General features: G+C 39.8%; 1 protein-coding gene across 5 annotated transcripts in view; it reads right to left on the bottom strand.

The window, feature by feature from the left end:
- The window catches only part of LTBP1 (latent transforming growth factor beta binding protein 1), a 430,385-nt gene that overhangs the window by 71,594 nt on the left and 333,835 nt on the right, over positions 1-24,956 (bottom strand). For all 5 annotated transcript variants that reach the window (XM_060117483.1, XM_060117484.1, XM_060117485.1 and 2 more), the window contains 4 exons: positions 24,361-24,483; positions 21,512-21,634; positions 14,710-14,832; positions 8,802-8,927 (listed from right to left, as the gene is read on the bottom strand). In XM_060117483.1, the coding sequence (XP_059973466.1) occupies positions 8,802-8,927; positions 14,710-14,832; positions 21,512-21,634; positions 24,361-24,483 (495 nt within the window). The remainder of the gene's footprint in view (positions 1-8,801; positions 8,928-14,709; positions 14,833-21,511; positions 21,635-24,360; positions 24,484-24,956) is intronic.

The following is a 24,956-nucleotide window of genomic DNA, read 5'->3' as shown; positions in this document are numbered from 1 at the left end:
ACTCCCAAAGGTCAAGAATAATCCTCATTTACCATCATATAATGGAATATCACAAAAAGTGGAGTATTTGAATAAATTCTCCATTTTGAATAAATTCCATGCCATTAAGAAAAAGTTCTTTAGATACTCATGGAAAATATCCTGAACTCCAATTGCATATTTCTCCTGCCACAATTACTTGAAAAAGATACTCTGTGTGTTTTTACATTGTATCAGTTTTTAAAACGCACTATTTTGTCTTATCAGGTCAATTTATAACCGTTTGGATTATCTCTGCATTCATTTAATGGTTTTACACTTTAACACCTGAGCTTTTCTATAAAATATCTCATTCTAACTTCAGAGTCATGCTGTACATTTTCCCTTCTCATATAGTGTCTCTTATACTAAGAGGTGCTGCCAGTGAGACTGGGAGAAAACGCTAAGCACAGGCCAAATACATCAAACCCCATATTCATCTTTTTGACACTTGGGCCCCAGAAGCAATATAAGATCAGCCAAAAAAATTCCCATTTTTTTTCACTATTCTAATTTTTCTCTTTCTATATTCAAACAGGAGGCCAAGAAAGATTAGTTATGAAACCACAGAAGATAGACAGTGTACCTCTAGAAATAACAGTGTCAATACTTAAATGCAAATAAGCATTAGCATGAGCAATCAGTTTACTGACAATTGACACATCAAACACTTAAAAACTTGAAATACCTCAGAGGTGAATGGGGAAAGTTAGTCACATGTAATGCTCAGGGAACACAAAGGGTGAGGAATTTAAAGCAAATTATATATAAATGAGTTACTGTACCATATTCTACATGACTTTAATAAAATTGGGAGTTTAAAAATGGAAAAAATATAGTAATTTGTTTATATCCAGACCTGGACTTAGAACTACCAGACAATTTAATTCACAAACAATACAACTGTGTGTTGTATATTTTCTAAGCACAGATCATTTAAAAGTAAATAGATGTTAAATGTCCCCTTCCTTTTAGGTGCCCACATATTAAGGGAAACAAATGGCAATAACTAGAGTGCCCGTGTAAGAAGTGCTATAATACTAACAATAATTCACATTCATAGAACATGTTCTAGGGGCCAGGCTGCATTCTAAGTTGATAGTTGCCAACACATATCAACACACTTACCTCTCCCAACAAACTCCACGTAGGTGCTGTATTTTATCCTCATCATGCAGTGGGGAACTGAGGCATGTGAGCATCTTACTCAACTTACTCAAGTCCACACAGCTTGGAAGTGCTGGAGCAAGAGTTCAAGCCCATGTATACTCAGACTCCAGAGCCTAACTTCTTAACCACTGCTGCACCAAATTACTAAGCAGGGTGTGCTTTAGGGAATTAAGTCCTCAAAAAAAAAGGGAAGGCTTCGCAGAAGTGCACAACACACTCAATTATGTCTGTTTCCTGACAGTCCAGGATGAGTTACAGACAGTTCATCATCCCTTCATTCGTTCACAAAGTATTTATTGGGCCCTAACTAATGGCACAAAGTAGTGAACAAAACAGATGAAGAGGGCTTCCCTGGTGGCGCAGTGGTTGAGAGTCCGCCTGCCGATGCAGGGGACACGGGTTCGTGCCCCGATCCCGGAAGATCCCACATGCCGCGGAGCGGCTGGGCCCGCGAGCCATGGCCGTGGAGCCTGTGTGTCCGGAGCCTGTGCTCCGCAACGGGAGAGGCCACAGCAGTGAGAGGCCCGCGTACAGCAAAAAAAAAAAAACAAAAAAAAACAGATGAAGATTCCTGTCTTATTAGCCTTAGAGTCTAGCAGGGGGTCGGACAATAAATAATAGATAAGACACAGAAGGAGAATAAAGTAGTTAAAAAAAAAACAGGGAACGGGAATGTTGGGGGTGAGTGAAGGTGAGAAAGGGTGGTTAGAAAAGGGCTTACTGACAGATGAATGGGTAAAGAAGATGTGGTACATATATACAATGGAATACTACTCAGCCATAAAAAAGAATGAAATAATGCCATTTGCACCAACATGGATGCAACTGGAGATTATCATACTAAGTGACGTAAGTCAGAAAGAGAAGACAAATACTGCATGATATCACTTATTTGTGGAATCAAAAATATGACACAAATGAACCTGTCTATGAAAGAGAAATAGAATCAGGGACATAGAGAATAGACTGGTGGCTGCCAACGGGGAGGAGGGTGGGAAAGGTATGGATTGGGAGTTTGGGATTAGCAGATACAAACTATTATATATAGAATGGATAAACAACAGGGTCCTACTGTATAGCGCAGGGAACTATATTCAATATCCTATGATAAACCATAATGGAAAAGAATATGAAAAAGAATGTATATATGTATAACTGAATCACTTTGCTGTACAGCAATAATTAACACAACATTGTAAGTCAACTATACTTTAAAAAAATGAGAAAAAAAAAGGGCTTACTGAGAAAGTGACGTTAAATAAAGACCTAGAGTAGATGAGAGGTGACAACCTCTGCACTTCTTATTAGTATAATAAATTTCTTTATAGTAAGCTGCTCATTGCAGCCAAAAGCATACCAATTAGTACTTAACCTACCTATAGGTTTGTTGTGAAGATTAAAAGAGAAAACGGGTACAACACGCTTAGCATAGTGCCTGGCTCCTAACAAGAACTCAGTGAATGCTGGCTATTACTATTACCGCTGTTGTTTTAATAAAGTCATGAAATCAGACATGTGAAGTATCTCCAGTCCACTCACACTGGGCGTCCAAGACAACCATATGATATTCTCTGTTAGATGCCTAAAAAGTAACTGATTCTGGAATCAATATATTAAGCATTACAATGTAGGTCTAAAGTATAAAAATATTATTCACAACAACCTTCCATGATCTCTCAAGAACTTGGGTTGTTGATGACATCAAAAGACTGGTCAAAGTAGATGCAGGAAGCTCTCGGTGCCCCAGACGTGAGCTGGGGGAGGGGGGGCCACAGTAGGAAGTGTTAGGGACAGCCCGCCTATTCATAGACTTCCCTTTCTGGCAGTTTCATGTCTATTTTTTTGGCTGCAAGGAAAAGTGTTTACTTCTTCTATGAACAGATGATTTTCCATAGCTCTGGGGTTTTAAAAAGTCAGCAGTGATAAAAGGCTTAGGAAGAGCTCTTGAATTTTTTTTGCTACCATTATGAATTTCTTTATAAAAATGTTCATATACGGAGGACAATCAAACAATGCATGGAAAATATGTATTCCAGGTCCAAAAGCAGCTTATTCCAGCAAGATTTCCTCAGCTCTCTCCCTAATGATTTCATCATCCATTTCATTCACTTCTGCAGAAGGACATTCACAGGAGGAGTGAGTGTGAAGAACAGTAGCCTTTACAGCAAGAGGCCACTTCCCTTCCTTACCTGGAATGTTGTCTGATCCTTTTTTACACAAGGGAGGGAAAGGATCCTGTTGTTAAGCTGAATTCCCTGTCTTTAGAAAAGCAACACTCCAGGCTGTGTTCTCTTACTGGGCTTTTCAGTTTCCAACTCTAAAAGTACTAAAAAAAACCCTAAAAATCTTTGCACCAAGCAGCCAGATGTAATATATTATTGTGTCAGGGTACTTCAATGTCCTACTTGGCTAAGTCATTTTCAAAAATATTTTCTCTTCAGTGATAGACATAAAGTTCTATCTCCATGCCACAAAACCACCAACTGCCTTGGAGTGTTGTCAACAATGGTTTTATACTTTCTTTCTACACTGTTCACAGAAAATGTACCTTAAAGTCTGAAAACAAAACCACACTAGCTCCCAGTTCGTTTTTATTTCTTTGATTTGGCAAAGGTTGCCTTTACTGTATTTTCTGGTTCCCAGCAAACACAAAATTGGCCTAAGAGTTTGGACCCAACTTCTTTTAATCTTTCTGATATCACTGTTCTCAGTCAACTTCAAGACACTGGCCTTCCTTACCACTTGCAGTTGTTGTGTTTTCCCTTCCAAATGAATGAGTTAGCAAGAAGTGGTTTATGGTAGATATCTAAATAGGTTACAGCCTTTACAGCTGTTCAACAATAGGACTTGATTCTTTGAGTGCTTTGGGATTCAGAGTTCAGCCTAGATGTTCTAAGAAGTCCCCTTCCAATCCTATAGTTCTCAATTTTTAAATCAATATGAGAGTTGTTTTGAATAGGAGAGAAGTTCCTGACCACATACTCCATCTGGGGTATTATTTTGAAAAGTGAGAAATAAACAACAAAATTCAGGGGAGAAAAAGATAGCAGTCGAATATAGACTTGAACTTAAAGGTTTTGATTTTTTGTTTTTTTCTGATGAAGAACAGGTAATGCCAGGGATGCCTGATTTTTAAAAACAGACTTTAAAGAGCAGTTTCAGGTTCACAGTAAAATTTCACAGAAAGTTTCCACATTCCCCTTGTTTTCCCAAAACCCTCCCCTAGCATCACCCACTGTCAACATCCCCCCCACCAGAGGGGTCCATTTGTTACAACTGATGAACCTACACTGACACATCATGATCACCCAAAGCTGATAATTCACATTAGGGTTTGCTCTTGGTGTTGTACTCTGATTTTTTTTTTTTTTTTTTTTTTTTTTGCGGTATGCGGGCCTCTCACTGTTGTGGCCTCCCCCGTCGCGGAGCACAGGCTCCGGACGCGCAGGCTCAGCGGCCATGGCTCACGGGCCCAGCCGCTCCGCGGCATATGGGATCCTCCCAGACCGGGGCACGAACCCGTATCCCCTGCATCGGCAGGCGGACTCTCAACCACTTGCGCCACCAGGGAGGCCCTGTACTCTGATTTTTTATTCCCCTGTCTGGACAACAGAACTCATGTTGGTAATTGGAAAAAGGTCTTTAGCAGATGATCTCATGTCCTCTTGTCTATTTATTGACAGGCTATTATCACTTAGCCAGGAGATGATCAGTTTGAAAAAGAAAGGCACTTAATATGGCTTTATCTGTTACTCAGACACAATTTTAGTATTACTTTCATTAACCCATATTACAGAGGCAGAACAGCCCATTGTGACTACCCTAGTCTGTATTGTACCAGCTTCCATTCTTCACTCTAGCCCTCAGAACCCCATTACTCCTCTCTTTTTCATGGGGTTTATCACTCTCTAGCATATTACGTAGTTTGCATATTAGTTTATTGCCTCCAAGAAACTGGGGATCTTTTTTTGTTCACTGACACAGCCTCAGTTCCTAGAAGAGTGGCCAGTACATAGCACACACGTAATAAATATTTGTCAAATGGATGAATGAATGAGGCTGCTTTCTAAAGGACAGGGCTTTAGGGAGTGATCTTGTCATGGTTTGGAGGCCTAATTAGCCATGACTAAGCAGGTTCTGTAAGTCACCAATGCTCCCTCTGTGTTGCCAGGCTCCTCTGAGGTCCCTGCTAGACCAGTGTGCCCAGTCTATTACGTGAACAGACTAGAAAGCACAGTGGGGTCCAGAGATGCCCAATGTCCCCAATTCTACTTGTTGTCATACAAGGTCTCAGTCAACCTGGACACCCAACTGGGAGAGCACAGCCATCCCTGGCCAAGAGCAGCCTGCCCAGAGGCACGTGAATGGAGTGATGCCAAGTCAGAGACCAGGAGGCATTTCTCTATGGGAGTCAGGGGACAGACAGGGTGACACTGAGGGTACAGCCACAAGTTTCCCTATTCTTCTTCCCACTCACTCACATTCTGCTGACGATGAAGAAACCAAACCCTGAGTCAGCTTATAAACGGGATGATACATATTTTTCCTATGAATTAAAATGCTGCCATTTAAAAAGTGGGGGAAAATAAAGGAGCCAAAGAATTGTAACTTTTACAACAAATCGATAAGATAAATTGAAATATAAAACAGTGAGCTGAATGAAAGAAGAAAAAATTTCCTTTGTTTTCCTACACAAGATAAAAGCTCTGGCTAGAGGGTGCAAAGGAGGTGGCAGGAAAAGATGAACTGCAGGTATGAGAAGAAAAGAAAGAATTACCGAGAACTACCAAGGTGGAAGTAAATCAGAAGGGTCCTGCTTCCCTGCACTTTCCTGACATCCACATGTAGGACTCGGGGAAGAAAAACCTGTGCATTATAAATTATATATGGCATGCCATACCTTGCATTTATGTATATCCATAAAGTATAACCATGTTAAATTATTTACAACAACATAATTTTCTATATGTACTATTTACTTATTGATCCCTGAATCCCTTCCTAGAACGTAGGCTCCATGTGGACAAGAACAGGGTGTGTCTTGCCCTCGGAACAGTAATGGTGCCTGGCACAAGAGAGGCACTCTGTCACTGCTGAGGGAATGAATAAATAAATAGCTGCTCACCCATCACTTCCTTCCCACTCCACTCAAACTTCAAATGACACTGTTGTTCCTCATCTCACATAGAAAAAACAAGATGTTTCTCCATCCTCTCCCACATACGTGCTCCCAGAGCAGCACATACATAAGGGAAAGGAAGGAGCCGGTGGTGCTGTTTGTATTTCCAAAGAATCGGCCATGCTACTTGATACCTGAGACAGTTCATGCTGAGAGAGTACACCTCTTCGTTGTGGTTCAATAACTGTGCAGAGATGCTGACAACTCTCCAAGTCATAGGAAATCAGGGAAGGGCCCTCCTTCCCTCAGCTGGGTGGGATTCCTTCAGCCCTGCTTAAAGCAGGGTATGCCAGCCCTCACACGTCCACGTGGCTTCAACTGCTTTAATTAGAAGTTCGGAAGTAAGCTGGTGGATGGGCCTGAAATAAGGGTGCCAGCCACTTCTCAATGTTAATTCAAGTCCTATGCACATCACCTCCATAGCTAAATCCCCATCACATGGACTAGCTTCGTCCTACACCACTGCCAAAGGTAGAATCAGGACATACTGCTACTGTCACAAGTTTCAGACTAAGTCCAACAACAAAAAATTTGGACCAGTTTAATATATTGGATTAAGACCACAAAAAATGAAAATCTTGCAAAGCTTATTCTAAAAAGAGATTAACATGCCTAATAATTAGGGAGCTTTCTAGTTATACTGCCATATATCAGCACAATATTCTAAATTATCTACTTTTTTTGATTCCGGAGTAAAAAATATGGAACAAGTGTCAAAGACAGTATATTAAAGTACAGTAATTTACAAAGCACTGCAAGTTTTCTAAAAGCACGTTTTAAAATTCAAATCTCTGCCAAGTAAATGACTAACAAAATTAGAACTGCAATTAAATTAGAATGATTATGTAACTCTGGAGTTGCAGAAATCAGGATTTTAAAAGATACAGAATTAAAGAAAAATTATAAAGTACAAAAGAAAAAATAAATGTGAATATGCTTATATTGGTATATTCTTCTGGAGCAATGGCTTTGACTGGTGAGCACTTGAGGTGACTTACATTTTTTTCTGAATATAGTTTTTGCATGGCACAGCTATTGGCAGTTGTAACCGGGACCATTTTTCAGCAAAGGAAGCCCTTACTATCCATGTTTTAGAGCTAGCTGAAGAAGCAAACCTGCACCTTTCTAGAAGGCAGGGAAATGTGCATTCTGCAAATTCCTTTCGTCCCTGACTCAGATGGGCTAGTACCCTATTCCCTCCACCAGGGATACTGTGATCCCCCCAGCATGTATGCATTCATGCCCTGTCTTTCTTAAGAGCTCTAAATATAAAATTAATTAAAACTCAAACCACTGAAACATGGAGTAAACCTCTCATGGCCATCTTTACGATTTTTTTCTCCATTTCCCCACTTTTGATCACTTTCAAACCCCTCAGAAGCTGCTTGTTTAAACCCCACCCTGCACTATCTCTCTTTCACTTGAAACCAAATCTGGTATCAATGTTTTGTCTGCTCAGCAAGAGAGCAATTTCAACAATCTCCTGCTTTTTATAAGATCAGTTTATTCTTCCCAATATAATAATTAGTTTCAGATGAACCTGGTTGCCGTTCCTCGGCTTGATTCCACTGTGGTATGGGTAAGGAGAGCACACACTTCCTGCTGCACTATTTTTTAGAGCAAAGCATTTGGATCCTATCATAGGCCCAGAACAAAACCTTCATACTTCTTTAAAATATAGCTGGGTTTTGATAACCTAGATTCAGAAAGGGATGGATTAAAATTATGATTATAGGAATCTTCTTGGTTTACTTTTATAAAGGTTCAAATGAATTATTCCTCAATTTATCAAACTATAATAAGTCACCAAGATATAAATCTTATGAATATAACCAGAGCTGTATCCCTGCAAACATACAGAGGTTGCCAATGGGAAGCCCACAGTGTTATCTTAACATCTTACAAGTTAATTAGCTTTTAGGACATAATAAATACTGATAGATAAGAAAATATACTGGCTTAGAGCTAAGGATATTAGAGGAATAACTCTGGAAAATCTCTGCTGACAGTGGTGCAGAGAAAAAATCAAGCAAGGCATTTTTATAAACAGAATGATTCAGATGGTCTATATGAAGCATAATCAAAACTGGCAGAGTCTCGAGTTACATCAGGATGTTGCCCCCGTTTTCCTTTAGGTCTCCCATGTGCACTTAAAATCATCACCTCCCACACATTTTGACTTGTTAATTCAGTACCAGTAGTGGAATCACCTGTGAGTATTTTCACCATTATAATGGCTGGTTATCCTGTTTGTAAATACCAGCCACCCCGAGCTGTGATTTCGGGTAGGGGTCACCTTGGTGCATACATGTTCTAAGGCTTTAAATCATGAGTGTCTTTCAGTGTCTCAGAGCCTTTGCCTATTAAAATAGAGAGTGATCTCCTCTCTGCTTTATCATGGAATAATTATGTGATGTCTTAAGGTTTGTCTTACCTTCACATGTATGTCCATCTGCAGAGATTGAGAAACCCTGCTCGCAGACGCAGTGAAAAGAACCGTCTGTGTTTAGACACTGTCCATGAGGACCACAGAGTCCAGGCTGTTCACATTCATTAATATCTGGAATCGAGAAGAGTTCCACATAGTTGAAAAAAATCTGTTTTGTTTTCTTATGATACCAGGCATACAGGAAGAAAAATCTATTACAAAATGGTCAGACACTTATTTGGTGGCACAACTATACAGTTTGTACACACACCAGACCACAAGACAAGTTGGATTGTCAGCAGAGAGAAACTACTTAGGTTGAATCACAGGAACTAGCCAATTTTCAAACCATTTTCAACCTAAAAAAAAAGCAGTTTCATAGTTTCAACCCAAAGGTACCCTTTTTTTAAAAGACATATTGGAGGCTTGAGGGTCTACAATCAAATAAATCCTCTGTGAAATATTCTTCAGTGTGAATACTGGGCTCTCCTTTGTCCTCTCCCACCACCATGCAAACAACTCTCCTGTGGCCTGTACGTCTCCCCATGTCCATGCCTATCCATCCCTGGGACGTGAACTCCTTAAGGGCAAGGCTGGACGTGTCTTACAGTGTTTGGCTCAAAAATGGCACTTCTCAGATGTCTGAATATACAAATGAAATAGACTACGATCTATATTTCACTGAAAATGGATACAAGAAATAAAGTACAAGAAAAAGGTCTTTGATACCAGGGAAAGTCTTAATATTGGCACAGCTTTGTGATGATGAAATTAGTGAATGAGCATCAGGCACTTAATGCAGTACCCAACACAAACAAGAGTCAAAAGGTGGTAGCGACTGTTACCATGAACAAATCATGCTGTAGTTGTGTTGACCATCTCATACTCTGCTCGCCCTCAATGAAGAATGATTATGCTCCCTGTAGCCAGGGCGATGATGCACTCCTAAACACTGATAATGCCTGAAGTATTGGGTGTAAATGCAGTGTTCTTTCAAACTAATCCTAGTTATGCTGGCTAAGAGTGCCCAAAGTGGACAACATAAGGAATCACGGAGAATGGTTCACCTATTCACACTGGTGCTGACACATGCAACTGCCTATGCGCACTGCATTTTAACTGCTGTTTGTCTCATCTGTGTTCCTCTTGCACTGACTGCTTCTTAAGGAGAACTGCATATTTTAACTCTGAGTCCCCAACTCCTAGCACAGCAAGTGAACAGTGTATTATGAATGTTTGCCCACCAAAAAATTTCACAGTTTTGTTCATGCTCTAATAACTGAAGAGTGATTGATTGAGGCTCTCTTAGTTAATTGGGGGTCATAAAAAGTATCACAGGTCCTTGGCACCATCCAGGCAGTAGCCCTACTAAGGTCATTTTCCTATCTTTCTGAAGTCTCCTAGGTCCTCCTCTTTATCTCTTGCTAAAGAGGTCCTCAACATATCCTCTTAAAAATCCATCTTTAATTCAATTAAAAACTTTTGCCGAAGGCTTCCTATGAGAAGGCTGAGTAGGAAGGGGCCCTTGCCATTATGAAGCTCACAATGTAACAGGGGAGGCAGGAACCGACATGAATAACTGTAAAGCTTAATGGGAACATGGAAAAGGTACAGATGATGGGACCTTCCTAGTGACCTCTAGAACATGCTTAGCCACCAACCCGGCAGCTCACCTCCTCCAGAGAGTCATCCCTTTCCCCGTATCCAGGATCTCCTGGGGCTCTTCTTTTTGCCCTGTTGATCTCACTGTGTAATAGGAATTCCGGCAATATTACTGATTTAGGCATCTCTGTATTAACAAGCCTGAACACTTTACCCTTCCTTCTGCCATATATTTCAGGCTAACTGGCTTATCTAAGGCTGAACCCAACTAAGAAATCAAATACGAATTACTCATTTTCTTAACAATTCTCCCATTCTTCTAATTGTCATTAAAATAGTTCAAGGAAGAGCAATGAATCATTTCCTACTTTACTATTTCTCAACATGATTCCACTCTGTGAAATTCTTCACTTCTTTTATAAAATCTCTGGTAGGTATCTTCTGTGTTTCCTCTCTACCTACTGATAATACCTTAGGTTGTAATCTTTCTTGAACTCTGACCTTCTTTTACCAGTTCGCTCCATTCTTTCTTTCCAATCTGCTGCCTAGAATCTGTTGCCCTCTACCTGGGCAACAAAGTGCCATAAACTTCCACTGGCCTGGAGATCAAGACCCAGGTCGATATCCATCTTGTAGAGCCCTAGAGGTTATCCGAGACCACCTCCTTATTTTATCTGTGACTCAATATGGCCCTATAAAGCTGTCAGACTTTGCAACTTTGCATAGGGAAGAATGGGCATAAACTTCTTGCTTAAAGAGAAGTCACTGATTAACAAATAATTGTCTAAAAAGTCTGATGACAGGAACTGAAGATGAATTCCCAGACTTTTTTCCAGGAAACCACCAAGAAAGAACAACACAAATATCTGGAACCAGAGAAACATATGCATTCAATTTGGGTTGCACTTATTGAGGCATTTCTAAACTATGCTGCTAGTAACTCTGCTGAAAGCCAGACTATATTTAAGTTGGGTTTCTTTCATAGGTCCAAGATTCCACAGAAATTCACAATTTGGCACGTGTAAGTCAAAACGTGAAACTGAGTGTGTTCTGAAGATCAAATGTATGCTGCCACATTCCTAAAGAGAGTATTAACATAGAATTTCCATGCTGTCTGTATGACATCGTTAACTTTGCTGGGGGAAGAGATTCTTACACTCTCAACTGAAAATGCCTTCCTGAATATGGAACTATCTTCAGATTATTAGGTGAGGTTTAAAGTTTATGCCTATCATGCATTATTATTCAAATATGTTCCACGGTTATTCACATCGTCATCAATTATGTTTTCAGCATTAAAACAAACTGAAATCTACACCCATGTACAGAATGCTGACATGATCATGGGATTAGATAGAAGTAGGCTACTAACTTCAGGTAGAGTGAAGGATCACAAAGCTGCCTCCAGTGACGTGGCAAAGAGAGATGATTCAAAACAAGGTGAGTGCACATGGTATTATAAACAGACTCTAATCAGAGAAGGTGGGTGATGGAGCATATTCACAGATAGTATTTTTTAAATGGTACTCGATCCCGCTTCAGGAATATTTTTCATTCGTTTGGATATAAGTTTTTCAAGCAGACATTAATTTATTCTGGAAATCAGGAATCACCGACGTGACTGAGAACAAAGTCAATTTAATAATGATTTATAGTCAATAAAACATCGTATGTTTGGAGCAGTCATATATGAGTTCCTATAAAATCACAAACACAAATTTAATATACAGAGAGAAGACAGTATAATTAATTAATCAGATGGTTAAATGAGTTTTATGCACTTTAACTCTAGAAGTGCATATAATTTGCAATATGAAATCATGGTCTCTTTATATAAGACTTGGTTTTACCTCTATTTGGTCAAAAATTTGTGACAAGAGGAAACAGAAAAAATATTACTTCTAAGTCCAAATGTCTGTAACAAAAACAGGACTCAGGTGGTTTGGGGGCTATCTCTTGGCATGTTTATATAAATCAAGATTTTATTAAGATGTAAAAGACCCCAAATGGAAATATTGTCACATAAATTTATAATTCAAACCTTTCTTCTCAACTACATTAAATCCAAGCACATTTAATTTCTGTATTGGAAACACTGAAAAATTTAAATTCACCTTGAAGGTAAATAAATATATGATATCAAATGAGGTACACACTGCAGTATATTTAAATCTTGGGATCAGTAAGGCAAAGGCCCATGTCTTTTGTACCTCAGGGACACAAAGCTGAGTGTAGATAATGATACACAGAGTATAATATTCACAACTAAGAGAATAGACGCCATATTCCCTTTTAAGAATACTGTGATTTGGGACACGTGAGAGGGATAGAATTAATGACAACTGAGAACAAAAAAGTCATACATGTCCAGTAGCAATGGATAAAAAATGACTCCAACAAGCTTTTATTTATATGTACTTTGGGATACACTACAGAGTTCCATAATGACGGAGGAACAATGAGAAAAAATTTATCCAGTATTAGAAATAAATAAGAGTACAGGTAAGTGAGTTTTCAATGGGAAAAAAGGCATGGATTTATTAAGACTAATAATTATAGGAAAACTTGTGGGGCAGTTAGGTGTAGCTAAAAATGATGGAACAAATGATCTAGACAATCTGATTTTTTAACCCCAGCATCAACAATAACTCAATGTGTTACACTGGGAAAAAAAAATTCACTGAATCTCATTGTCTTCCTTCCTTTGGCTATAAGTGTAACAATAATTGGCACAGCAATGTAGAGAAAAGAGTGGGGAAAGATCTTGGGTTCAAATCTCAGCTCAATTACTTATTAGTGAGGAACATGCTAATTAACTTCTCTGAGCTTCAGTTACTCATGTACAAAATGGATAAAAGAAAAGTTGCCTCTTCAATCCTCTATAAATTAAGTAAGGTAATTCAGCAACTGGCACATAGTAGGTATTCAGTTAAAGCTGTGCTGTGATTGGTGCTGTGTTCTTATTAGTACCTTGCGTCCACTGTACAGTCAGTCCTCCCATACCCCCGGGGGATACATTGTAAGACCCCGGTGGATACCTGAAACCATGGATGGTCCTGAACCCTATATATACTACCTTTTTCTTATACATACATATAATAAAGTTTAATTGATAAATTAGGCACAGTAAGAAATAAACAACACTAACTAAAAATAGAATTATAACAGTATACTGTAATAAAAGTTATGTGAATGTAATTTCTCTCTCTTTCCAATTATCTTATTGTACATATTTAATGCCTTTTTCATCTTAACTAAGGACTTATGCACTGTGGCCGTAACTTTTGCAGTTTGAGGGGTGACAACAAAGCTAGAACAAATTTCTTTTTCCCTCTTTATTCTTACTATAGATCTTAGCAACCTCAACACATGATTTTTTTCTTTCCTTAATAATTCAAGAACTTTCACCTCTTCATTTAAAAAAAGAAGCACCTTTATGGCTTCTTTTTGGTATATCCAAACTGCTGAATCACTACCCTTGTACTCTGGAACTATTATTAGGTAAAATAAGAGTTACTGGAACACAGGAACTGTGATACCTCAACAGTGGATCTGACGACGGAGATGGCTACTAAGTGACTAACAGATGAGACATGTTGGACAAAGGGATGATTCACGCTCCGGGTGGGATGAAATGGGATGGAACGAGATTTCATTACACTACTTAGGACAGTGAGCAATTTAAAACTTGTGAATTGTTTCTGGAATTTTCCACCTAATATTTTCTGACTGCAGCTGACTGTGGGTAACAAACTGCAGAAGGTGAAACCACAGATAAGGGGAGGAGGACTGCTGTTTAGGAGATTAAACATGATAGCACTTTGAAAAAACATAAAATCCTGTCCTCTATAATTGTGACCAAAACATTAGTGAGGTTTCTGGAGGAGAGGAGAAGCTGGATACTGGATAAAAACAGGGATCAGGAAAAAAAAAAAAAAAAAAGCAGATACCTATCAGCTACGGGACAAAATTAAATAGACCCATGAAGGAGATAAAAAAGCTAGAAGATAATTTAGAATCAAGTACCAAGGTTGGCCCATGGAAGGAACAGCAAAGTACAGGTGATCGCAGTTACCACAGAAGCACACAAAGCTAGGACACAGTTCCAAAACACATGAGTTTCAGTTAACATGGTGCAGTGGAAAGGGAGAACTTCCTGTACTTGATGTAGACTCAAGAAAAATATTATACAAATACAAATTGGCATAGCTCACTTACATATAAAGTGGTAAAACCGCAGACTGTCATCAGGAAGCAACACAGAACTGAACAATAATGTAAATTATAACTTAAAAGATGGAGAGAGAAGTACCTTGACATCCTTTATTGTCATTTAGCTGGAATCCATCTGGACAAGTACAATCATAGGACCCTTCAGTATTAATGCAGTCTCCTCCCTGGCAAACACTATTGTCCTCCAAGCACTCGTTGATATCTACAAGTCAATTTACAAAATTTAAAAGACAAAATGTATTTAGAAAAACATTTTCCTTATGTTTACACACCAGACTCACATAAATGAACACTATTTTACATCTCTCATAATGCATGATTTTAAATGGATGACGGTTTACCTTTGAAATATTTTGAAAGGATTTTAGCTTTGCACAATAAACAAACAAGTTTTAACATCAAATAAAATCAATTCAAAGAGGAAAGTAAAGATTCTATAACAAACAGTAATTTACTTGGTTAAATTCTCTGTGATGATAGAGAATAAAATTATTCTTCAAATAAGAATATCTTGAGCATCTATTTATAAAAGATCCTGTATTATGCATTACAGGAAAGATTTTTAAAGTACTTGGCATGCTCCCTGCCTCCAAAGAAAAATGATTGTACCAAAACACCCAAATTATATTAATAAGAAAAATATTGAGTTGCTTTATAAGTTTAAAATAATTTAACATAAGAATTGTCAAAAAAGATATCTGTCGGGCTTCCCTGGTGGCACAGTGGTTGAGAGTCCGCCTGCCGATGCAGGGGACACGGGTTCGTGCCCCGGTCCGGAAAGATCCCACATGCCGTGGAGTGGCTGGGTCCGTGAGCCATGGCCGCTGAGCCTGCGCGTCTGGAGCCTGTGCTCCGCAACGGGAGAGGCCACAACAGTGAGAGGCCCGCGTACCGCAAAAAAAAGAAAAAAAAAAAAAGATATTTGTCAAAAGAATAAAACCAACTTCCAGTGTCACATGAATTTAGAGAAGAGACACTACAGAGGTCAAAGGTGGCCTGTGTAACATAAGGAACTTACTCGGGGCCTTGACAGCACGGTGGAAAGTGGCAGTGGGGGAAGAAGAGTTTTTGGCGGGCAAGGGAGTCAACAAAGTCCAAAGTCACTTACTCAGCAGTTATCACAAACAGGTATAATGTTGCCTGGATTTTTTCTAATGTATGTACTTATAACGTATATGCAACTAAAAATGGTTTATGTAGCCAATAATGGGTCTTGACTGTGAGCATGTAAGACAATTAATGACCCCCCCCCTTGCTGCATGAACTTGAGGCAGATCTTCCACTAGGGCTGTTTATTACCTCATTTACTCCTAGTCACAGCTCATTATTCCTAACAAACTCCATGAGCCCTGATTCTGTTGTATGTGTAGGATTCAAATTATTAGCACTGAAGAAACCTAAAGAACAATTTCTTTTCTCAGAAATTTGGCATGTTATGGCATTTCTTGCTAATAATTATGATTGCTGCTAAAATATATGAGGAGGTCCAGGAAGAAGTGAATATGGAGACTGTTGCTGCCTTATTCTCCTCGCTGTCTGGTTGAAAACGTGGGCACAAGGAATTAAATATTCCTCATAGAACCCAAGCAACTAATTAACTGCCTTCTGTACCATTCATGGGGCAGATAAAAGAGAAGCACCTTATAATTTCATTCTATCAAAATAAATTATTGAGGTTCACCCATTTTTAAAGTGTTTCTGAATACTTGATCCTAAAATGTAAAACAATGCTGTTGTGACTCCATCACAACTAAAGTGATTTATCACTTCTTTAGTGTGTTTCTCCAACTTCACTTAAGTATAATTTACATAAAACGAATGTGTCTAAGAGTCCAGTTCAGTGAGTTTTGACAAATGTAGACACATTCTTGTGACCATCATCACAATCAAGGCACAGGTATTTCTGTATCAATTTATATCTGTAAGGATCCACTGCTGGATTCTTAACATCATTGCAAATGCAATGTTTTTTAAGGAATTAATGACACACCTTTGTAAGAATGTCATTCTGTAGTGACAAACATAAGGCTTGGTGACATTTTCCTTAGTCTCTTTTTCCAGTCTGACCTTAAAATCTCCATTCCTGTTAATCTAATGCCTGGGGTGTTATAATTTCTGTGAAAGAATCCGTAAAGGAACCATCATGCACAATTAAGAAAGGTAACAGCACGGAGGACTAAGTGTCTCCTGCAAAGCTTGACTATGCCAACAAAGTTTTGTTTTTTGGGGTTTTTTTGCGGTACGCGGGCCTCTCACTGCTGTGGCCTCTCCCGTTGCAGAGCACAGGCTCCGGATGCGCAGGCCCAGCCGCTCTGCGGCATGTGGGATCTTCCCGGACCGGGGCACAAACCCGTGTCCCCTGCATCGGCAGGCGGACTCTCAACCACTGCGCCACCAGGGAAGCCCGCCAACAAAGGTTTTATTCACTGATTAACTGACCTTTGGTAGATCAAGATTCCTAAAAGTGGAACCAAATTTAATTGAGAAAAGGTTTTTAGATATAAATTCTGTGAAAATAATTCTTAAGCCCCAACTCTCTGCTTATTTCATGATTTTGAAGTGGTTGAACCAAATGGGGATATTCTAGTCTACTGTTTATGGATCTTTGCCATAAAACATGTACTAAAGGAATAACCTGGACCAATCATTACCAAAAAGGTATAGGCATTTCCATTGCCCCAAAAGGTTACTTGTTCCCCTGTTCTGTTTGGCTTCTTCTGCTCAGCACAGTGTTTTTGAGTTGTCATGTGTATCAACAGCTCTCTCCTCATTATTGCTGAGGAGTGTTCTATTGTATGAATGTACCACGATTTGCCTACCCCTCACCTATGATGAGTATTTGGACTGTTTACAGTTTTGCTATTATGAATGAAGTTTTGATAAACATTCATGTGTAAGTCTTTGTGTGAATATAGGCTTTCATGTTCCTTGAGTAAATTCCTAGGAATAGAATGGCTGGGTCACATAGTAGGATTCACTTTTGAAGTTTCTACTGTGGCTGTATCATTTTACATTCCCACCAGCAAGGTAAGAGAGTTCCAACTGTTCCATATTTATTCTAATAGCTCCACAGCCATTCTAACAGGTGTTGAGTTGGAGGTCCATTTTTAGATCTACCTTTCTTTCTTTGCTCTTTCGGAAATTGAGACAACAAAATAAGAAAAGGCACATTTGATCATTAGCATTATGTGAAAAATCTCAATTCAAAATAGAGCAAGTAGAATCCTGTGGATATGAATTTCAGGAACAACACTCTACTACCAATATATGTGCCTCAGCATAATGGAAATGTGTCAGCTTTGTTCACCCTATCCTAAAATAATTTTCATTCACTTTCCAAAATCTAAGAGAAATAATGCATATGAGAGTAAAAGGAAGCATTTTAAAAATGTTTATAAATAATTGTACAGATTTTAAAACTCAGTGCATTATGTTAGAGTCTGGTTTAGTTTAAAAATTTTGCAAGATAGCTGTCTTCAAAAGCAAAAAAAAGAGTAGGTGGAATATTAAGAGAGCCCAGTGTGGGATTGTCTGACACCACCGACTAGGGTGATATGAAAGAGGAATTTCTTCTAGGAGCTGGCCATCAGGCTTTAAGGATAGCAACAGTCAGTCGTGGTCACCTCTCCACTGAGACTGCTTTGGCAGTCACCAAGGACCTCCACCTGGCTAGATGCCATGGTCAACTTTTGGTCTTCATGTTGCCTAGCAGCAATGTTTGACACAAGCTCATCACGCCCTCTTTGAAATGTTCTCTTCTCTTGGATTCTGGTTTTGCTCCTTCACTTGCCACTTTTTCTCAATCCCCTCTGCTTGTTCCTTATCACCTCCTCACTTCTAAATAAATGAGGGACAAGGACTCAGTCTTTGGACAGCTTCTCTCTTCTAGCTACATTCACTCCCTTGGTGATCCCATCCAACTTCATGGCTTTAAACACTGTCTACATGCTGATGAATCCCAGCTCAGAACTCACCCCTGAATTCCAAACACATAGGTCCAATTGCCTTTCAGATATCTTCATTTGGATACCCACTGTAGGCAACACAAACTGAAAATGCCCAAGTCAAGCTCCTAATCTCCTCCACAAAGCCTTTTCATGGAACACTCCCCCAGAAATAATCAAATGTCATCATCTCAGGCTAACCTCTGCTTGCCTACTTATTTAAGACCATCACTCTCCCTCCCTCCCTCAGCAACCCAACCCCCATGTACCCCACTTTAATTTTCCCCTTAACACTTACTGCCATTTAACAAACTATATAGTTTATTTATTTATCATTTTTATTGTTATCTCCCTCACTAAAATGTAAGCTCCACGAGGGCAGGACTTTTTGTCTGTTTGGTTTATTGCTGTATATCCTGTACCTAGAACAGTGCCTGCCACATCCTTGACACTCAAATTTTTGTTGAATGAATGCATAAATGAATAAATGGATGACTCTGACTTGGAAAGAAATGTCAGAAGGTAAGAAATACTAGCACTTCTTCCCTTTTTCGATTTGGTCTGCAAAGAAATGACCAACAGAGAAGGGCCATAGGAAGACAGAGTAAATCATGAATCTTCTTCTCAGGCTTTGCAAGGGACTAGCATGGAGCAACCACAGCAAGGGGCTGGGGAAGGTGCCAAGGTAGGCATGGAAGCAGAGACTGTGCCTGGAGGGAAAACAAGTCAGAGGCAGAGCCTTTGAAGGCTGAGATGCCAACACCTCTAATAACCAGGACAACTGAGGCCACCTAGAATCACAGACTGAGTGGCTACTGAGTGTGCCGGCATACGTTGCCCACAGAAATTAGCACAATGCTTGGGATTCTGACGCCACAAGAAGGCCAGCAGGACTGCAGGATAATGCTGTAAGAAAACAAGTCTCTGCCAGAGTTAGAAGAGGAAAATTACACATGTAAATAGAAATGCCAACAAGAAAGATGGCTCTTCCTCCCACAGCTGTGAAAGGTATGTGAGCTGTCACAGCTCAGTTAATTACAGCTGCATAAGACTGGGAAGGGTCAGAAACAGTGCTAGTTGGGAATTAGCAGGCTGAAGTGCTAATATCGTTTCAAAGGGAGCTCTGGATTAATTGACTGGGACTCCAGTCCTATTTATAACCTAAGACACTAGGGAAATTAGCCCTGACTTGAAAAGAGTCTGATTATATACTTAAAAAGAAGCTTTCTTATGGAACATATATATTAATGACAAGCAAGCTGGGGAAAAGTTTTTATTTGGCTTGTCATGAAATGGATGGTTTTAGAATAAAAATATTGGACTTCTGGTGAAATGGTTACATATTAAAACAGCCAAAATAGAGGAACATGTCCTATAATAAGCACCCATTACCCAAGACTTAGTCAGTGGCCTGGTTATCCTCTTGGCTAGGCCAGGAATTAGGGCAAAAAACATACTGGTGGTCAGTGTAGGTTTTCAGTGCCTTAGCATGTACCCTACCACCTACTTACTTCTAGAATAGATTCTTCCATGACTGGCTCCCAGAAACACGACTGCCTCTTCCATCTTGCATTGCCACTATGTTGAATCATCAACATTTACCCATATATTGTAGAGTTCCCCATCCACAGTTTTCAGACAACCAATTATTATTGTTATTATGACTTATCACTTGATCATTTGCCTATTTTTTCAATAGGTATGTTGATTACAACTTTTCACTGGATGTATTAACCCTTTGAAAAACATTATTACCTTAGGATAAAATCCTAGAAGATGACCCACTGATTCAACAATAATGTACATTTTAACACCTCTGAAACGGTACCAATTGCCCTCCAGACAGGTTGTGACTGTTTGAGCCAAGTTCTCTGGTCAGAAGAGAAGGATACAATACAGTTGATCTTTCCCAACCAATGGGACTGAAAAGTCCAAAAGTACCTGGGGCCACTGAAGTATGTGCCACAAAACCAGTCACTGAAAAACTCATTCTCTTCTATCAAAGGTGGGGTTCAGGGCTTCCCTGGTGGCGCAGTGGTTGAGAGTCCGCCTGCCGATGCAGTGAACACGGGTTCGTGCCCCGGTCCGGGAGGATCCCGCATGCCGCGGGGCGGCTGGGCCCGTGGGCCATGGCCGCTGAGCCTGTGCGTCCGGAGCCTGTGCTCCACAACGGGAGAGACCACAACAGTGAGAGGCCCGCATACCACAAAAAAAAAAAAAAAAAAAAAAAAAGGTGGGGTTCAGACCCTCAAGCAGACACCACCTCACCATGTGAGGCAAACCCTGCCATGTTCACATTTCTGCTTTCATAACTGACAGGGTCTAAATGCAGCAAATCAGCAGATGAGTGGGAAAAACACACAGTGAACACAGAGAATTCACAAGTGACAGGCTGGTGACAGGCAGTTTCAGCAGCCCTGACCACCCAAAGGGGTTCTGAGCCAAGGCAAGTAGGGAAAGTGGTGAACAACTCACAATGCCGTACACATGGGTTATCTTGAAGAAATATTTTATGTGAAAAGCTCAAAACTGAATTGAAGTCTGGCTTTAAAAACTTTACATTTATCTGGAAAATTAACTTGTCTTTACTTACTTGGATCGTTGGTACCACTGGTCCTGCACCCCAATGGATGCTATACAGAACTATACATCCAGGATAAACCGTCCACAGCTGAGAAAAGTTAAACTGATTCTTTATTCATTTAGCTGGCATAGTTCTTCTGGCATAACTGCTCTGAGTAGTGTAAGGAAAACCTTGATTCTATGCACTTCTTGGCACTATTTGTGTGACCATGGGGAAAATATCTTGCAGGGACCTAGTGTCCTCAACTGTGAAGTCAAAAGTATAGGGTCAAGGACAGAGGCCAGGATGATGTCCAGATTTCCCTGATCCTGATTCTCACATTTTATGATTCTGCAATCAAGAGCAATTCTCACCTTCACAATGGTCTCCAAGGGCGGACGCTCTGTAACCCTGGTCACAAACACAGCGGAAGGAGCCCTCCGTGTTCCTGCACTGCCCATTACTGCAGAGATGACGGTGCTGGCATTCATTAATATCTATGAGCAAGAGAGTAAAAAGAAACTTAGAAGTGGTGCTTTAAAAGTGAGTTTTTAATCATTCATGTAAAGGAGGTCTATAAACTATCTGGTTTCTAATTAATTTAGAATTTTCATTATGTGATTCAAACTGACCTCTAGTAGAAGGTCACTCATTAATATCCCTGTAGGGAAAACCAGATGACCTTAAAATTTTAAGCAATGAGCTAAAAATCTGTACATATTAATTCCACTGGTCACTGATAAGGGGCAAATACTTGGCTGTAATCTGGGAGTCACAACGAAGCTTCTCGGAATTCCTTCTATAGGTTCAAGTTGAACACTCTGAGTTTAAAAGCACTAAGGCCTGTGATAGTCTAAAGCAGGGGTCAGCAAGCTACAGCCCACCACTGCCTATTATTATAAATAAAGTTTTATTGGAAAATAGCACCACACATTCATATACTATCTGGCCCTTTACAGGAGAAGTTTGCTGACCCCCCTGATTGAAAAGTGTCATGGCGTGAATGTCTTCAATTCATTTTCAGTAATTTACCCTTTAGACCCCTAGCAATCAGGCTTCCACCTTCTCTCTCTCTCAATGATTTTCTGGGCAAATCTAATGGTCCTTCAAATGGGCTCTCAGCCCATTTGATACCTACATTGCCTCTGAATCTCTCTTGCTTGACACACACAGCCTCTGCTTAGAGATTATTTGTTTTGTAACCGCAGTCCTGAGCTCAGGCTCACACACGTGCCTGCGTCATATCCACACATAGAAGGCATGATAATATATTGCATGTATTCCATCATTTACTTTCACCATTAGATTCTGACTTTCCTAAGGCAGGGCTTATGTCTACCACATCTTTTTTACTCCTTAGATGACCTAGTGTTTCAACAATCAGCAGGCACTTATTTCATGTTGTTTGCTGATAAACTTTATTCATCACATTTTGCGTATGTGTTACTTCTGGCAATGTGATGCTGCAAGACTTAACACCACAGGGACCCTACACCACTGCTCTATCCTACTCTGCTTATAGCATCACTCTGATTATCCTGGCATTTAGCAACTAAAATTGGTTTGCCCCAATTTCTAACCTGGTGGGTGATTCTCCTGTGTCTGACTTATCTCTAGGAGTGACATCACTGGCCCTTCAAAAGGCAGGACTATGAACACGATGGCCTTATTATATTATGTGTGGACCTCTACTCTTTTTTTTTTTTTTTTTTTTCCTTTTTGTGCTATGTGGGCCTCTCACTGTTGTGGCCTCTCCCGTTGCGGAGCACAGGCTCCGGACGCGCAGGCCCAGCGGCCATGGCTCACGGGCCCAGCCGCTCCGCGGCATATGGGATCTTCCCGGACCGGGGCACGAACCCGTATCCCCTGCATCGGCAGGCGGACTCTCAACCACTGCGCCACCAGGGAGGCCCTGGACCTCTACTCTTATCACACACACTGTAAAGGTCAGGCTTCATTAAATAAAGTATAAAAACTTTGAGAGGGACTAGAATCTAGAACAAATTATTTAATTTATCTGTGTACATGAGTGTGCTTGTGTGTGTTTGATCGTTCTTCACCTCTAGATTAGGTAGTGTAATGACTTTCTATGTTCTAGAAAGGGATAATTGAAGAAGGTTATGACAGTATTGGTAGATGCCTTTGTAGGACCACCATACGTTGTCTCTTTTCTAACACTACCTCAGGAGACCTTTCTACTTATTAAGTATCTAGAGTTTACATACAGACATGGATATGATTTGTTTCCCTATAATAAAACAACTGATCATGTACAGTGTGTATTCTTAAATAAATGACGTTTAAATGACATTTCTTTTCAGGAACTCTGGACACTTGTGCTTGTCACTGGTGATACCATAGTATTTTCAAGCTCAGGAAGCATATACTTGCTGGGAAGTGAAGTACAGTTGACCCTTGAACAATGAGGGGGTTAGGGGTGCCAACCACCACACAGTCAAAAATTGCACTTAACCTGACAGTTGGTCTTCTGTCTCCGCAGTTCTGCATCTGAGGATTCAACCAACCACAGATCGTGTAGTACTCTACTAAGTATTCAGTGAAAAAAATCTGCGTATAAATGGACCCATGCAGTTCAAACATGTGTTGTTGAAGGGCCAATCTGTAATTCTGTATGAAGTTCAATGAAGAAAAATACTTTTTTTAAGTCTAAGGTCAACCCCAGTGAGGTCCAAAATCCTCACTATCACCTGTAGGAACAGGGTATATTTCACAAACTTTATCCCTGAGTATAAGAGGGATGCTATTCCAGTCTTCCTGAAAAGTCTTGTTTAGTGATTATTTTTTTTTAAAGTAAGAATTTTCAAAAGCTCAATGCATATAAAAACTAGATCATTAATATTCCAAAACATAATACCAGGCTGACATAGTTCTCTTCTAAGTGTTAATCCTATTAGGTGAAACTTTCAAATGATTTTAATACAACTGATTTTCTGCAAGTAAGGAATTAACACAGAGAGCAACCATTTTTCTTTCCAATAGTAATGCCCAGCCACTGATCACTAATACCTTAGTTTTCAAATTTAGACTTTTCCCATCCTGTTTCATTGACTTTCCTGACTTAATTGTAAGTCCCTTGATTTCTGGCACAATAAAACAATCACATAGGTAGTTTCTCAAAACCCACTCACTTTACTGAGTGCACTTTGTTTTAGGCACGTGCCTTAAACTGCAATCACAGTAGTTCATGGTGTTATACTCCTACCTTCACACTGGTCTTTTGTTGCTGACAGCTGGTAGCCCTGCCCACAGGTACACCTGAAGGAGCCCTCGGTGTTTTTGCACTGCCCGTTTATGCACAGATTCCCTTGCTGACATTCGTCAACATCTGTAAACACAATGACAATTGTTTACATTAGTTCTTATATCTAAACACCCCATTAGCTAAAGTTTGAGACTGTAAACCAAGCTACTGCCCTCAAAGCCTTCCATTTCCAGGCTGGCCTTTTAAGGCATGACCCACAATAGAAAATTTTTAATAAGCAGAAAAAAAGGCTCTGTCCTTTCCAATGCATTCTGGGGTTATTACCACAAAAATAATAGTACTTCTCCTAGGTGAGGCCCTCTACATTTTAGTTTGAATCAGCCCACCAGTGTTCCAACCATCAACCTCAGTATGCTAAACTGTAGAAAAGAAATAATTACAAATAGATTATAAATTTATGATGAAGTAAAATTGCTTTCAATACAACAGCAAGCTCTTTGGCAACTCTTCTCTCTCATATTTTGGATATAGCACAAACACAATATGAAATATTTTAGAGCTGAAAAAAGAAAGAACCTCAACACAAAATAATGGCT

This window comes from Mesoplodon densirostris, chromosome 14 (assembly GCF_025265405.1).
Source record: "Mesoplodon densirostris isolate mMesDen1 chromosome 14, mMesDen1 primary haplotype, whole genome shotgun sequence".
Classification (NCBI taxonomy): Eukaryota; Metazoa; Chordata; class Mammalia; order Artiodactyla; family Ziphiidae; genus Mesoplodon; species Mesoplodon densirostris.
The sequence above is the reverse complement of the archived record's forward strand: the minus strand, read 5'-3'. Positions and strand labels throughout refer to the sequence as shown.